This window comes from Syzygium oleosum, unplaced genomic scaffold (genome assembly GCF_021117445.2).
Source record: "Syzygium oleosum isolate NSW1041296 unplaced genomic scaffold, Sole_v2.1 Sole_v2.17, whole genome shotgun sequence".
Classification (NCBI taxonomy): domain Eukaryota; kingdom Viridiplantae; phylum Streptophyta; class Magnoliopsida; order Myrtales; family Myrtaceae; genus Syzygium; species Syzygium oleosum.
The window spans coordinates 6,705,706-6,720,427 of NW_026607501.1; the positions used below are offsets into that span (position 1 = coordinate 6,705,706).

Here is a 14,722-nt window from a genome sequence, read left to right on the forward strand (position 1 = left end):
TACAAGCCACAACCAAAATCAAGAAAAGACACCACGACCCCCATTTTTGACACCAAGAACGTCTTTATACAACCGCGGGCACACGCAGAGAGAAAGAGAGAGATAGAGAGAGATAGAGAGAATGGTACCATGGCTGAGCTTGCAAATCAGGGTAGCCGGCGATCTAGCTGCAGCGTCAACACCACCTAGCATTCCTGATACAAGCCACAACCAAAGTCAAGAAAAGACACCACAACCACCATTTTTGACACCAAGAACGTCTTATACAACCGCGTGCACGCAGAGAGATAGAGAGAGATAGAGAGAATGGTACCATGGCTGAGCTTGCAAATCAGGGTAGCCGGCGATCTAGCTGCAGCGTCAACCCCCCTTTCGCTTCTCTCTCTCTCTCTCTCTGCGAAGCTGGGGGGAGCAAGAAAGCTACTGAAATTTTTTAAGACAATATCCTAAATAAGGAAGCGGTCCTAAGATGCCCTCACGCTCACGGTAAGCCCGGCGAGCTTCACCGCACGATGGCTTAGGCCGCGGACTCTCCCAGCTGGCGCCCAACCATGGCTGGACGCGTGGCGGTCTCAATGGATTCGATCTGGGCTCGAGCACAGCGAACGACCTCCGGGGCTTTAAAGTGTGTGCAAATAAAAACGTTGTCATTATCGTCGCGCTGGATGAACGTGGTCATCGAATATGCATATATGTTTGACCCGAAGAATGTGGTCATTATTGTATTTTTATTTTCTCCGTTATAGTATAAAATTTTATTCAAATTTTTAAAATGTCGTGAAAAAAATGATATGTGAATCTGCGCGTGAAGGCGTATAAATTGCGAGAATTTCAAATGCTTAACGTTCGTAAAAAGTCATTGCATAAACAGCAAGATTTGCAAAAAATAAAAGTGCGCCGAATGCATTATTATAGCTATACTCCCAAATCACGTAATTCCTTAGGATAGGCACATGGCCGGGGCAAAAAAGCATACCCCACTTCCCTGCAAGGGCCGAGGTAGTTTTCCCTAGTCGATACAACGAATCCTCGTGGAGCACCGCATCATATTTGGCATTTTTCATTATTATTATTACAGTAATTATGTAAAAATACGATACAGTAAGGCTGCGCATAACAATTTTGAGAATCAATTTTTTTTTCTTCTTCCTTTTCTTGGTTTTTAATTTAGCTTCTAATGTCCGGCCCGAGGACCGCCCTCGCCGGATCCGACGAGAATAAAATATTTTAATAAAAAATATTATTAATAAAAATATTTTACTGGCCATTGGTACCACTGTGCCATGGCCATAAAAAAAAAAATATATTTTTAATAAAAATATTTTAATAAAAAAATTATTAATAAAAAAAATATTTTACCCGCCATGGCCGGTGACTGTGCCATGGCAAAAAAAAAACAAAAATATTTTAATAAAAAAAAATTTTACCGGCCATGGCCAGCGACCAGGCCATGGCCAAAAAAAAATAAAAATGTATATTTTTAATAAAAATATTTTAATAAAAAAATTATTAATAAAAAAAATTTACAGTGCCATGGCCAATAAAGAAAAAAATATATTTTTAATAAAAATATATTTTACCATCCATGGCGACGATCGTGCCATGGCCAAAAAAATAAAAATATATATTTTTAATAAAAATATTTTAATAAAAAAATATTTTACCGGCCATGGTTACTAGTGCGCCATGGCCCAAAAAAATAAAAATGTATATTTTTAATAAAAAATATTATTAATAAAAAAATATTTTTTGTCATGGTTGGCGACTGTGCCATGGCCAAAAAATAAAAATCTATATTTTTAATAAAAATATTATTAATAAAAAATTTATCGCCATGGCCATGGTAACCCGCCATGGCCAAAAAAATAAATATATATATTTTTAATAAAAATATTTTAATAAAAATATTATTAATAAAAAAATATTTTATTGCATGGCCGACACTGTGCCATGGCCAAAAAAAAAAGAAAAATACTTTTAATAAAAATATTATTAATAAAAATATTTTACCGGTCATGGCAAGCGAGTAGGCTATGGCCAAGAAGGAGGAAAAGAAAAAGAAAAGAAAAAAGAAAGAAATATTTAAATATTTAAAAATATTATTAATAAAAAGAAATTTTGTGGCATTACCAAACCCATTTCTGTCTTTTTCTATTCCAGGGATGAAATTTTGGCCGTTAACAAACGCCTTAAAATGCTCGAATCAATTCCGGTATGTAATAAAAAGAATCATTTGGCGAGAATAACCGTTCGCCGCAGTAATCGTTATCAATGCGCATTAATAGTAAGAAATGGCTTCATGGGTAGGTTTTGAAAAAGAATAAATTCTTGAACCGATTTTATTGAGTCAAACAAGCTCTAAATATCACAAAATTGTGGGTGTAATTCTCTAAAAAGCCCCAATATTAGGTCCAGCCCTAATTATGTCCCGAACTTTTTTTTTGTTTAGAAAAAAACCTCAAACTTTATGCTTAGTCCAAATCTTCCCCGAACTTTTCTTTTTTTAAAAAAAGCCTCAAACTTTAAGTTTATTCCAAAATCTACCTCGAACCTTTTTTTGTCTAAGATAAAAATCACCAATTTTTATTTCAGTCCCAAATCTACCCCCATAGCACTTGTCCAAAAATCATAGTTAGTCGCCTTTAATTTTCATATCCTTGAACGGTTTCATTTTTTAGATAATTTTCCATATCACCTTGCTGATGTGGATTTGTTATCAATGTAGAAATGTCACGTCAAGTTGAAACCAAACCACAATGAAAGATTTGAGAATGGTTTGAAAGTTGGTGATTCTTTGTTGGACGAAGCAAAATTCATGGCAGATTTAAGACTAGACCTAAAGTTTGGAGCTTTTTTCTAAGGCAAAAAAATATTCAGGGCAGATTTGTGACTGAACCTAAAGTTTTGGGTTTTTTTTAGACAAAAAAAAAGTTCAGGGTGGATTTAGGACTAGACCTAAAGTTTAGGATTTTCTCTTAGATAAAAAAGAAAGTTCGAGGCAAAATTAGGATTACACCTAAAGTTTATGATTTTTTTAGGGAATTAGGCCCAAAATTGTGGATGTGAAACAGTTTGAAGACAAAATACATGGAAAACAATTGTCCCGCGTTGCTTACCTAGAAAACTTTCAAACTTGAATCTCTTGAAAAAACAAGATTCGTAAGAGGAAGAGATTGTTCTCAGCTTCCGTTTTGTTTCGCTAAAAATGAATAATTTAAAAAATATTTCACTAAAAATGAGCCTGCATCGCTTACAAAAAATAAAAAAATGAAAAAAAATTCATCGTCCATGAAATTATTTAGACATAAATTATCGTCGATAGTGAAACTATTTTTCAATGGCTAAAAATCATTTTTCACATCTAAATTTGTTTTATTTATGTACAATGAAAACTGCACAAACAGAATAGATTCACAGGGCGGGTTGGGGCTGGGCTAGCCCAACCTTGCCTCTTGCCCCATAGTGCACTCTAGGGGTAAGTGGTTCCAGATTTCTTACAGGTTTCACCTGAAATCTACTTTAGAGTACAGGTTCCTCATTTTTTGGAACTTAGAACCTACCCGTCGGAACCTGGAACTTGGAACATACCCTATCACAAGTTCAAGGGTTAATAGGTTCCTTTTTATTTTTAATTAAGCAATTGAATAAGCTTATCATTCACTAAAGAGAATATAAAATACTAGTTTTCCTAGCATTACGGTTCAAATAAATACAATTAAAATGAAAAGTCATTATGTGAATCAATGCAAGGGGTGAGCAGTTCTATATTCTGTATAGATTCCACCTGGAACCTACCCATGAGAATAGATTTATTAGTTTTTGGAACTTGAAATCTACCCTATCACGGGTTTCAGGATCTATTCAAGTTCCACCTTTATTATTAATTGAACAATTGCAGTGAATCATCACTTTTAGTGACCACCACTTGCTGCTATGATCCACTAATCATAACTTATATTTAAATACACAAAGAATATGAAACATTAACAAGTCATAAAATAAAAGCTCAGACTAGTAATTCTAAATTATACACTCATCATCTAACACCATGAAACATTGCAGGATTATGCGAAGGCATGGACCAAGAAAAAACACAAAAACTTGTTTGGGTTTCAGGTTTCAAGTTCCACCTACCTAGAACTTGGAACCAACCCGTTGAAACAGATTCCCAAATTTTTGGAACCTGGAACTAGATGTGTCAAAATGGGTCTTAAACCGATATATGACCCATTTAAAAATAAATGGGTCATATATGGGTCACTTTAATTTTAAAGAGTCAACCTTAAATGGGTTTTAAATTTTAAAGCTTAAAGATAAATGAGTTGAGTTTGGAACCCATGTCCAACCCACCTACTAGACCCATCCACACACTCTCTCCCTCTTTACAAAAATGTTTAAAAAAATCGAAATTTAATTATTTTTTTCTCTTTTTTTAATTTTTAATTTTTCTTTTCTCTCTTCTTTCTTTTTTTTTTTTTTATTCCGGCCGGCGGTCGGCCATGGCGACCGGCCATTGGGGCGGGACGACCTCGCCGAGGCCGGCGAGCTCGAGCTCGCCGGCCTCAGCGAGGCTCGAGCCTCGCCGATCCCGCGAGCCTCTAACTTGCCCGATTCCGGCGACCTTGAGGCTCGCTCTATCTCACGCGAGGCTCCAACCTCGTCGACCCGGCGAGACTCGAGCTCATCGGCCTCGGGCGAGGCTCCACCTCGCCAGATCCGGCGAGGTCGAGCTCGCCGGCCGAGGCCGGCGAGCCTCGAGTCTCGCCAGATTGGCGAGGCTAAAGCCTCGCCTCGAGGCCGGCGAGGCCTCGGCCTCACCAGATCGGCAAGAACGAGTTTCGCCGCCTCCGGCGAGCTCGTCCTCGCTCGTGGTCGGTCGCCTGGCACGCGGCCGGCAATCGGCCAAAAATAAAGGAAAAAGAAAAATAAAAATAAAAATAATTAAAAATTCGATTTTAAAAAATATTAATTTTTTTTTAATTTTCTTGGATAATGATTTTATGGAAAATTTTTTCTAGAAATGTCGCATTTTTCGTAAACAAACAAACCTCAATTTTAAAAAAAATTATAAAATTTTTTCACTAGCTTTGTATTGTATAAAATGTTTTAGCAGTATAATTTAAAAAAAATCATAAGAAACAAGTATTCCTAGATTAGGTTAAATATAAAAGTGTTTTAGCAATATGGGTCGCATTGTATGGGTTGGGTATGGATCGGGCTGGTCGGGTATGGGTCGAGATATTTACACTATGAATAAATGCCATCAAACGGTTTAATGGGTCAATTTGGGTGGATTTGGCGACCCAACGTAAACCCGACCCGACCCACCCGTTTAATGCGCCTACCCGAACCTACGCCGCATACCTGGAATCCGAACTTACATGTTCCCATCGGCCAATTTTCGTGCTCTACCTGAATCACGCTCACCCCTAATGTATTCCACCCGATACTTCGCGTTGCTCTAGGGGAAAATTTGCCCCGTTCGGGACGATGCCCCCACGGGGTATGGATTCCCCTTACGCCCCTTGCCGTCCCCTAGCAATCCGTTCGCTGACACGTGGAGACATCACGGGCCAAAATGGGCCTAGCACAGCCCACCGATGCCCTCAAACGGGCCCCCAAAAACCGCAAGCTAACTAAAAAGTCCAAGCCCAAGTTCCAATCCAACGGCCGTCCGACTGGCCCACAGCGAGGAAAAAGGGATCCAACGGCCGTGATTTCGAAATTTGAATTTCGAACTTTGGCGAGCTTTTCCTCTCTCCCGGGCCCTCCATCGAAACGGCACTCGGGGCCCCATTTGAGCTCCAGCAGTCCAACGGATCACTTCCGCTAAATCCTCCCGTAACGCCGTTTGAGGGAACCCCCCACCCCGTCCCAATCCACACGTGTCGGCAGCGGATTGGTCGTGGGAGGGCAAAAGTAGGCGTGTTCACACCACGGGGCATCCGGAGCGGTTTTTGACAGGAGGGACAAAAACTTTCCCGCCTAAAAATAGGAAAAAGCGTTTTCCTATTAAATTTAATTTTGAAAAAATTTGATTTAACAGAATTGTTTTTTACTTCTTTTGGTTAGTTCTGGAGCGCCGAGTTGTATAAGAAACCGCTCGTTGAAACCTTCAAGCAAGCACAAAGCGACGCGATCATTTCTCAGTTCCCCCCGTCGGAGCGAAAGAGAAGATCCGATCGGAGGCTTGCCGGAGAGAAGAGTGAAGGAGCCGGACATGGAAGAGGCTGCCGCCAAGGAACAGTCCGCCGGTTCCGGTGATCTCTCTCTCTCTCTATCTCTATCGATCTCGTGTTCTTGCGACGGCGGTGAAGTCGAATCGCGGCGTTCTTGCGACGGCGGTGAAGCCGAGTCGCGGCGTTTCCCGGCGGTCCTTTTTTGCTTGTTTTTTTTTTTACTTTGCGTCGGTTGGTGACGGCGGCGAGTTTGTTGCTTCTTCTTCTTCTTCTTCTTCCTCAGGGAAGCCGAAGCTGCTTCGCTACGGGCTGCGATCGGCGGCGAAACCGAAGGAGGAAAAGCAGGAGGCGGCGAGTTCTTCTTCGTCTCGGAGGTCAGTTTTCCCATCGATCTCCTCTCCTTTTTCTGTTCGGGGCTTTGACGGTAGTTTGGGGGTGTCTTCTCTGTCTGTGTGTGGTGTGTTTTGAGTGATTGATTTTCCAGAATCGGACCGAGTCTGAGTGCGTTCGCCGCGCGTGGAGATCGAGCTATCGTTTGCTTTTTGCTTGTTTCGGTTAGGTTTTCTGTAGGATGTACGATTTCCGTCAGTTTGAGCAGGATCGTTTGATCTTCGAGTTGCTTCGTTTGCGAACGGGCCGTGCGGGGGCTGGTATGCTGTGGCGCGTTCTGGAATTGCTCTTGCGCTCGTCGCGACGATGGAGGGAGGATTTTGAGTTACGTGTTAGATTGAATAGCTTGAAAGGATGGGAGAGTATATTGCATGAGATGTTACAATTTAATGGTGCCCGAGGACTAGTCTTTCTTCAGACAGCGTTCGCATGATTTTCTGGGCGTTTAAGTTACATATGTGCTGGTCAAAAACTTAATGAGTCGGTTCGTAAAATTACTTGATACTTGATCATCAACTCTCTTGCGTTTGCTAGGAATCTTGATTGGTTCATTTAATGCTGATTAAGACATTTTAATGGGCGACAACCATGATAAGCAAAACAGAACCATACAATATGCTTACTTGTAGCTGAATTGAAACTGCCGCTCCACCATCTACGTAAACTGCTTAGTGATGATGCTGCGACTGCACTGTGTTTAGGACTAGACCCACACCCTCGGTGAGTAAAAGCATGGGCATTCTTGATCTCTCTGGGAAGGAGAAATCTGCGAAGCCACCCAGAAGGCTCTCCATCCCTGCTAAGTCTGGTGTGAATCCAGCTCCTAAATCGGGTGGCAATGTGACTCCGATCTCCGAGGCAAGGGTGAGGAGACCTGCGAATGGTCAAGCAAAGAATGAAACGCCGCTTTCTAGTGTCTCCCGACCATCCGTGCGGAAGAAGTACAATCTCCTCGCTTCAACATCATATTGGCTATCGCAGATCAATCTCTCGGAATCTGATAACAAGCACTCCATTTCTCTTGGCTTTTTCAAACTCGCTTCTGAGGCTGGATGTGAGGTATGCTATCTTGCGTTATTTGGTCATATAAGGACTTTCAGATATTCTTTTGATTAGGACCAATAATTTCTGCCAAGGTGTCTTTAAATGAATCCTGTAACTGAGGTTCATTTCAGGCGATTTGACCCTTGCAATGCGCTTGATGCTTTATTGATATATGAATGCAACTGGTCCAATGAGGCTTTGTCATCTATTCCAATCTGATAATCTGGGACTAGATAATTTGCACAATGGACAGCAATTGACGCTAGTGATTTCTTCAATAATATGACATGCAGCCACCTGGCGCGTACCATAAAGCTGCAGATGTCAGTCACGGACTTTTTTTAAGGAAACATAATTTTGACTGTGTATTCGTATTAGTTATATCTATCATCTTTTCTGATTGGGACAATTGCATTTTGCCGGAAGAAACACATTTTAATGTAGAGTAAACCACTGCATCTTCAGACAGTAGCTTGCACAAATGAAAGTTTTATTTTTCTGGATGGACAATCAGAGGGCATATTTAGATAATTTTGACAAAGTTGACCTTGTTTGTTGATTCACAAATTTGCAGCCCGTTCAGAAAATGCGGGAAGAGCTCAAATCTTATGCACAACGTCACAATCTGGCTGAATTTGGAGAATCTCTGAAGGAGTTATTTGAAACTTACAATATTGGGGAGAGTATAGAGCAGATGCAGGTGTCTCAAACCTGTTCTCAGGAGCCAGAAGAGGAAACTAGGATATCTGATGATGATGTCAATAGCTCTGTTTCAGTGACGGGGGCTAGGAAGCTTAAACCTAAGTCTTTGAATGATGAATCTGCTCAAACTTCCCCAGTAGCAGATTCAGCCAAGGACTCTAAGATCAAAGCTGCCACTAGGATTAGAGAACCTGTCAGCAAGAATTCTGCTAACTCCAAGACTTTCAGAGATAGAGAAACTCGAAACCTGCAGAAGAAGCCCCAGAAGTCAGTTAAACAAGAACTCAACAAAGAGAAGGTGAAGAAGCCAGGAAGAAAATCGGCTGCTGAAGAAGGTGAGAAATCTCAAGACTCGCCATTGCTTTGAAGTTATTTCATACATGAAAAAAATTTAAAAAGTCAGCTTGCCTTCTTAACAGGTCAAAATAAGGGTTTACCTGCAGAGGACAATGTTGAGAACAAAGAAAACGTGGTAAACTTCTGTTAATGTTTGCCATCAGTCTTGCTCCATCTGATCTTATGCATAAAATGATCTTTCTCGAGTATTTGACAGGCATTGCTAATGCTTAGATTGTTCCAAAAACATATCATAGTACCATTTCGGTCTGATGATGAATTAGGCTTCTGTTAAATAGCTTCCCCTTTTTCACTTGATGAAATTTTCTGTATGTATGTTGAATCTCTGGGATTCGAGGTGCTCTTTGTTTCTTTGTTTTCTTTTGATCTATCTTTTTCTAATGATGAGAACCATGCTTCTGTTTTAGGACACAGCTTCGGTGAAAGAGGAGGGTCTGTCCGAGGCTGTTTAAGCAATACATCGCACAGAAGATGCTTCACTTCATGTCCAATCATCCCGCAACGCGGAACTCTTTGCTTGTATAGATAGAAGTTTCTACAACGAGTGTGTCAGTGTGGTTTGAAAACTGAAATCATCTTTCCTTTTGCTGATTTTATATGCAATTCCTATAGGTGATATCTAAGTGTATTCAAACATTCGGACCGCTCTTGTCGCAGTGTGGTTAACGTTTGCTGGCCTGAGGCCTTGTTTGAGATGTGGTTTTAGATTCGTTGAAATGGCAAGATGAGAGGAACATCTTGCAATTCTTTTATTTTTCTATTTTCAATGTAATAAAAAATATAGTGTTGTTCCTAAAGGCAGTTGCGTGGTTTCGAGAAAATATTTTTCATCGAGAAATTCATTTTCCTAACTTTTGAGTATCATATATTTTTTAATCACAAATGTTTTTTGCTGACTGATCATTTTTAGCAAATTGAATATGTAAAAGTTTAGAAAGCTGATTTGCAAAAAAAAAATTTCACTCAAACATGCCCTTAGGGGTGTACGACGGGAATCGTCCTAATTGAGAACCATCCGAACCAGACCGGACTGGCCAAATCTGGACAGTTACAGTGGCTTTCACTCGTGAATTTTTTTTTTAAACTCAAACATGCCCTTAACTTAGCAGGCTCTCACCAGATGTTAGTCAACAAGAGCTACTCCAGGTTGCGTAGAAAAGGCAATAATTTCATGACATGAAGTAGATCTTTGAAAATTAACAGCGAAGGAAGTTACTAAGAAGCGGCTCGAGTTTTTACAGACTCAAGTGCTTGCTACAAGATACTTCTTGAAAGTACGTCTTCTTTTTCAGAGCAGAAGATTAAAATGATTTTTCGTCTTTGTTAAATTTTTTTGGTTCTCAACACAATATATGCTTGATAGAGTAGCTATAATGACGAATGCCATTACTAATAAACTAAAGGAATGAGGGATGTGTTGTGAATAAACTTTTTTGGATTATTGACGTCATTTTTCATAATATATCGGACCAAACTTTTATCTCATGAAAACCCTTTTATTTGGAAGAGGAAAGTTATAATGACCAATTCCATCGGGCCAGACTTGACTGGTCATTCCGGTCCTCGGTTCCCAAAAACTAGGAACTAGTCATCCCGGTCCGATTCTCGGTTCCTAGGTGGGATTGGACCGGACCAAAAACCGATCACCCATATACTACACTCGATCCCAAGATCTACAGCTTTTGTTATTGCCAAATATTACTTGAACAGTACCTATTGTTTTGTTTAGGCTCCATGGAAAACAATTTTTTTTTCATTTTTCTGCGTTTGGTTCGTTTAGGAAATTGAGTTTGCGAAAAATATTTTCTTAATTAACAGAAAACCTATGCTTAAACTAAAGTTAATGATTTTCTCTTTAAAAAATAAAAAATGACTAGGTATTAGTGCTTGATTCGAAATTTTACGCTCGGACACAACAACCCGATTCCCGAGTCCTTGTTGTCTAGGATCTAGTCTCCAGCACTCGAGCTAGGGCCATCAAGGTTGAGCCCATGACTCTGGTGCCGATGCTTGAATCCGCGGCGCCAATGCCCAAATCCATCAAGGCTAAACTCGAGACCCCGGTGCCCATACTCGGGCCCCTGGCACTCGCGCTCGGGTCCATCAAGGTCAAGCCCGAAGCCCTGATGCCCATGCTCGATGCCCTGACACTTGAGCACAGGTCCCACCTAATGTGAGATCTTGGTACACGAGCTCAAATCCCCAACACTCGGACCCTGGTCCACAAAGGCCATACCTAGGTCCATCAAGGCCAAGCCCGGGACTCTAGTGCCCACGCTCGAGTCCATCGAGGCTGGGCCAAAGACCCAAGTGCTTGTGCCCCAATCCTCGAGGCCTAGGTCGACGTCCATCAAGGCCAAACTTGAGACTCTAGTGCCCGTACCTAGTTTCCCGACTGCCCGTACACAAGTTACTAGTGTCCGAATAGTATATATCTATTTAAAAAAATTAAATCAAATTTTCCATACCAAAGGTCGGAAATATTTTCCAGTTCATTTTCAGATTTAAGCCAAAACACCGAAAAATATTCTTCCTAAAAACATTTTTCAGAAATTTCACATTTTTTGTCAAACAAAGGAGCCTAAATATTACTTCAAACATCTGCAATCAAATAAACCCATATATTACATTACCTTCACCAATACACTGCTGATAGTTCAACTCTACCTTTTACAAAATTAAAATTCTGGCCAAGCTTGGAAAGACAATAGCACCACAATAAATGATTTTTCAAACAATGACATAACAAAGCATTGAAGTGTGGCATTTTACTATAGGATACAAGTTACACACCCCTTGTTTCGATTGCGGATTACAATCAGCGAATGAAAACCCCAAACTCGACCTCCTCTACTGCTGCCCCTGGATCGAATTTAATCGGCAGTCCAGCTCTGCTCCACTATCTCCCTTACTCTCCGGTTGTATTCACGCTTGTTCTCGCTGAACATTCGAGCGGCTTCTGAGTTTGCAGGAGAGTTCGGATTGGGATCACACAGTAAAGACTGCAACAAAGAACAATGATATTACCAAAAAGGGGCATTGCTTGAGGATAACCGAGTAAATTATAGATGAAGCTGTAGCATTAGTAGAGGGAGGTCAAAGCAGAAATATATTGGTGATTCTAAGCCAACCATGAACCAGAACCTTAAGAAGAATCTTGACAATGGTTTTACCCTTTAGCAAAGTATTTCAACAAAGACACGGCCAGCTTAGACCTACTTTTGGCTAATAATGCCAAGAAACAGATGTAAGTTTCATCATTCATCAGAATAATCAACTTAAAGACTGCAACAAAGAACAATGATATTACCAAAGAGGGGCATTGCTTGAGGATAACCGAGTAAATTATAGATGAAGCTGTAGCATTAGTAGGGAGGTCAAAGCAGAAATATATTGGTGATTCTAAGACAACCATGAACCAGAACCTTAAGAAGAATCTTGACAATAGTTTTACCCTTTAGCAAAGTATTTCAACAAAGACACGACCGGGTTAGACCTACTTTTGGCTAATAATGCCAAGAAACAGATGTAAGTTTCATCATTCATCAGAATGATCAACTTAATGAAATAAATTCTCCTCCCACGGAAGAGGCCAATTCTCAAGTCTCTAAAAGTAAGTACCATCTGATTGAGTGAGCCCTCTGCTCACTCAGGGCTCACTCCAACCACTAGTACTTATGTCCCAATATCTCCTAGGACTTGAAAAATGTAAGCCAAATCAAGTTTAGACTGAAAGAATGGGCAATTGCAAAGCTTAAGCGAGTATTCGTGCACCCACCACATGTCGGCATACAACACAAGTGAGAGCAAAAAGGCTTAATTGCCAGAAAAAATAATTACCAAGCCACAAAGCTTCAGGTCGCGGCCAAGAAGAGTCCATATTAAAAGATGAAGAGAGGCAGCATACTATATCTCTACAAAATTTTTGCTCATCCCGAAATACCACTCTCTGGTAATGAAAGCACAGGCAGAGCTTGGGTAATTGGTTTACTGCAGCACTAGATAAAGTTTGGCCTTATCCCCTTTACTGTCATAGCATTTCAAATAACTGTATTTTCAGATTTCTAATAACAAAGCTGATAGAAAACGTAAAAAGCTCAAAAATGAAGTACCATAACTGTTTTTTGGATTGCCAAAACTTATTATTTTTATCATGATTATCCTGATTGATCAGTCAAAACCAATCTTGCTCTAAACTTTAATGGCCAAAATCATGACCTATTAAGCACTGTCAATATCACTAAATTTTAAGGCCAAAGTGTCAGGCAAACAAATATTAGATGTGGAAGCTTCTAGAATTTAATCAATTGCACGTGATCATTCAGAAATCTTTACTTCCTACAGGCAACATACATTCCACAACTCTAGTACCAGATTTTCAGGTTGATTTCCCACCGCCATGCATCATTAAAATTGAAGTGTATGAAATATGCTAAGGGTCTCATTGAAACATGTATACTGTCGACAATGGAAGTTAACCAAAAACAAAGAGCGCATATCAAAACCAAGAACAACTCATTGAATATCTATGCATTGTATGGCGAATGAGACGAAGACAATAAATGAAGCCACTAAATAAAGCTATGTGTACCATAGAGTAATAGCAGAGTTCATGCATATAGAAAACACAAGATGCCAAGTTCAAATTCAAAACCAAGATATCCATCCAGTACATGTTCCAGTTGCTTTCTTATAGAAAGCATGCTACTAAAAACAGGAAGATTTATAGTACCTGGATTGATGTAAGTATTGCTGCAACATCATAGATAGGACTCCACTGGTTTTGCAATATATCCAAACAGATACTTCCATCGGCATAAACTATAAAAATTTCAATAATGAAACAAGCCCATCAGTATCATTTTACATCATGAGAATAGATGCTCACTCAAGGCAGCTTGTAACTTGATTTTCCTGCAACTTACTATTTGGGTGAAACATTCGAGAAACAAAGCGTACTGTCGGAGGTTTATTTGGATAATCTTCTGAAAACTGAAGAGTCAACTTGAACGTACCTGGAAAACTCTTGCAAATTTTTAAATGTAGAATCAACAGGTGCAGAATACTACCAAGAATGTAGGGAGTAAAACCAACAGAAGCAACCAGAAAGATAATATAAAGAGAATGAGACAGTGGATCGTCTTCCTTTTAGTTCAAAGAGGGTTCATCATGTGGTCACACATGAATAAATGCGACACAACCATGGTCATACCTGTGTGGAATACTTTTTTTCACATTACTATGATTATCTCATCCTAACTGTTCAATAATTTGTACTCAAACAATAGTGTTAAGAAAAGCCATTATAATTTGCAAAAAGTATTCTTCCCAAAATGAGTCATAAACTCATTAGCAATCCCTTACTATCTTTCACATTTAGTTCAAATGTAATATTTTCTTTGGCGTATGACCTTGAAGTACCTTTTTTTAATGATCTTTCATGTATTGCACCTTCAATATAACCAACATTTTATGACATTTTTATTGAGAAGCTCTCAATCAAAACTTTCTTGTTAAAGTTCGTGAGAAATTAAAAACATGAGTCTTCTTTAGTGAAAAAAACAAATTAACTAAATTCTACTCTGAAAAGAAACCTGAACTAGACAAAAAAGGTATCAAAACGAATAAAAACTACACTTTGTGAAACAATTGGCTCTATACTTAAAGGATGCAAAAATCATCAACAGCTCATTAACCGGAAATGGTCAAGCAAACGAACGAATTTCCTCAAAATTACTTTTTAATTTTTTTATTACAATAAATCTTATGGCAAACGCACTTTTGACTTTCTTTAGCCCATACGCTTGAAACTTTCACCACATTATGTACATTTGCGAATAGTTTTTTGTAATTATTTTAAATTTGTGTAATAGTCTCAGTTTTCACAAAATCATAAAAAAAATAATTATGCTTTGCTTCTGCTGAAGTGTAAATAAATGCGCCCTATAATTGTCGAGAATTGTACAACCTACATGAACCTTATCCCACAATATAAGGAAACTAAGATAACACTATTTCGCCAAACCACCTCATAGATTGAAAACTGTCAA

General features: G+C 39.4%; 2 protein-coding genes across 4 annotated transcripts in view; one reads left to right on the forward strand and one right to left on the reverse strand.

Moving 5' to 3' along the window:
* The first annotated feature begins 6,084 nt into the window (after nt 1-6,084).
* LOC115678915 (uncharacterized) lies at nt 6,085-9,424 on the forward strand. The gene is made up of 6 exons (XM_030602414.2): nt 6,085-6,260; nt 6,463-6,553; nt 7,271-7,628; nt 8,188-8,650; nt 8,735-8,787; nt 9,080-9,424. Exons 1-6 carry the CDS (start codon nt 6,221-6,223, stop codon nt 9,122-9,124), a joined length of 1,050 nt encoding a protein of 349 aa, XP_030458274.1. The 5' UTR covers nt 6,085-6,220; the 3' UTR covers nt 9,125-9,424.
* Nucleotides 9,425-11,274: 1,850 nt separating this feature from the next.
* LOC115678813 (ubiquitin-conjugating enzyme E2 2-like) overlaps nt 11,275-14,722 on the reverse strand; it is a 39,226-nt gene continuing 35,778 nt past the window's right edge. For all 3 annotated transcript variants that reach the window (XM_056318954.1, XM_030602255.2, XM_056318953.1), the window contains exons 4-6: nt 13,598-13,687; nt 13,405-13,493; nt 11,275-11,674 (exon numbers count right to left, since the gene is read on the reverse strand). In XM_056318954.1, coding sequence (XP_056174929.1) covers nt 11,546-11,674; nt 13,405-13,493; nt 13,598-13,687 — 308 coding nt within the window. In that variant the 3' untranslated portion in view covers nt 11,275-11,545. The remainder of the gene's footprint in view (nt 11,675-13,404; nt 13,494-13,597; nt 13,688-14,722) is intronic.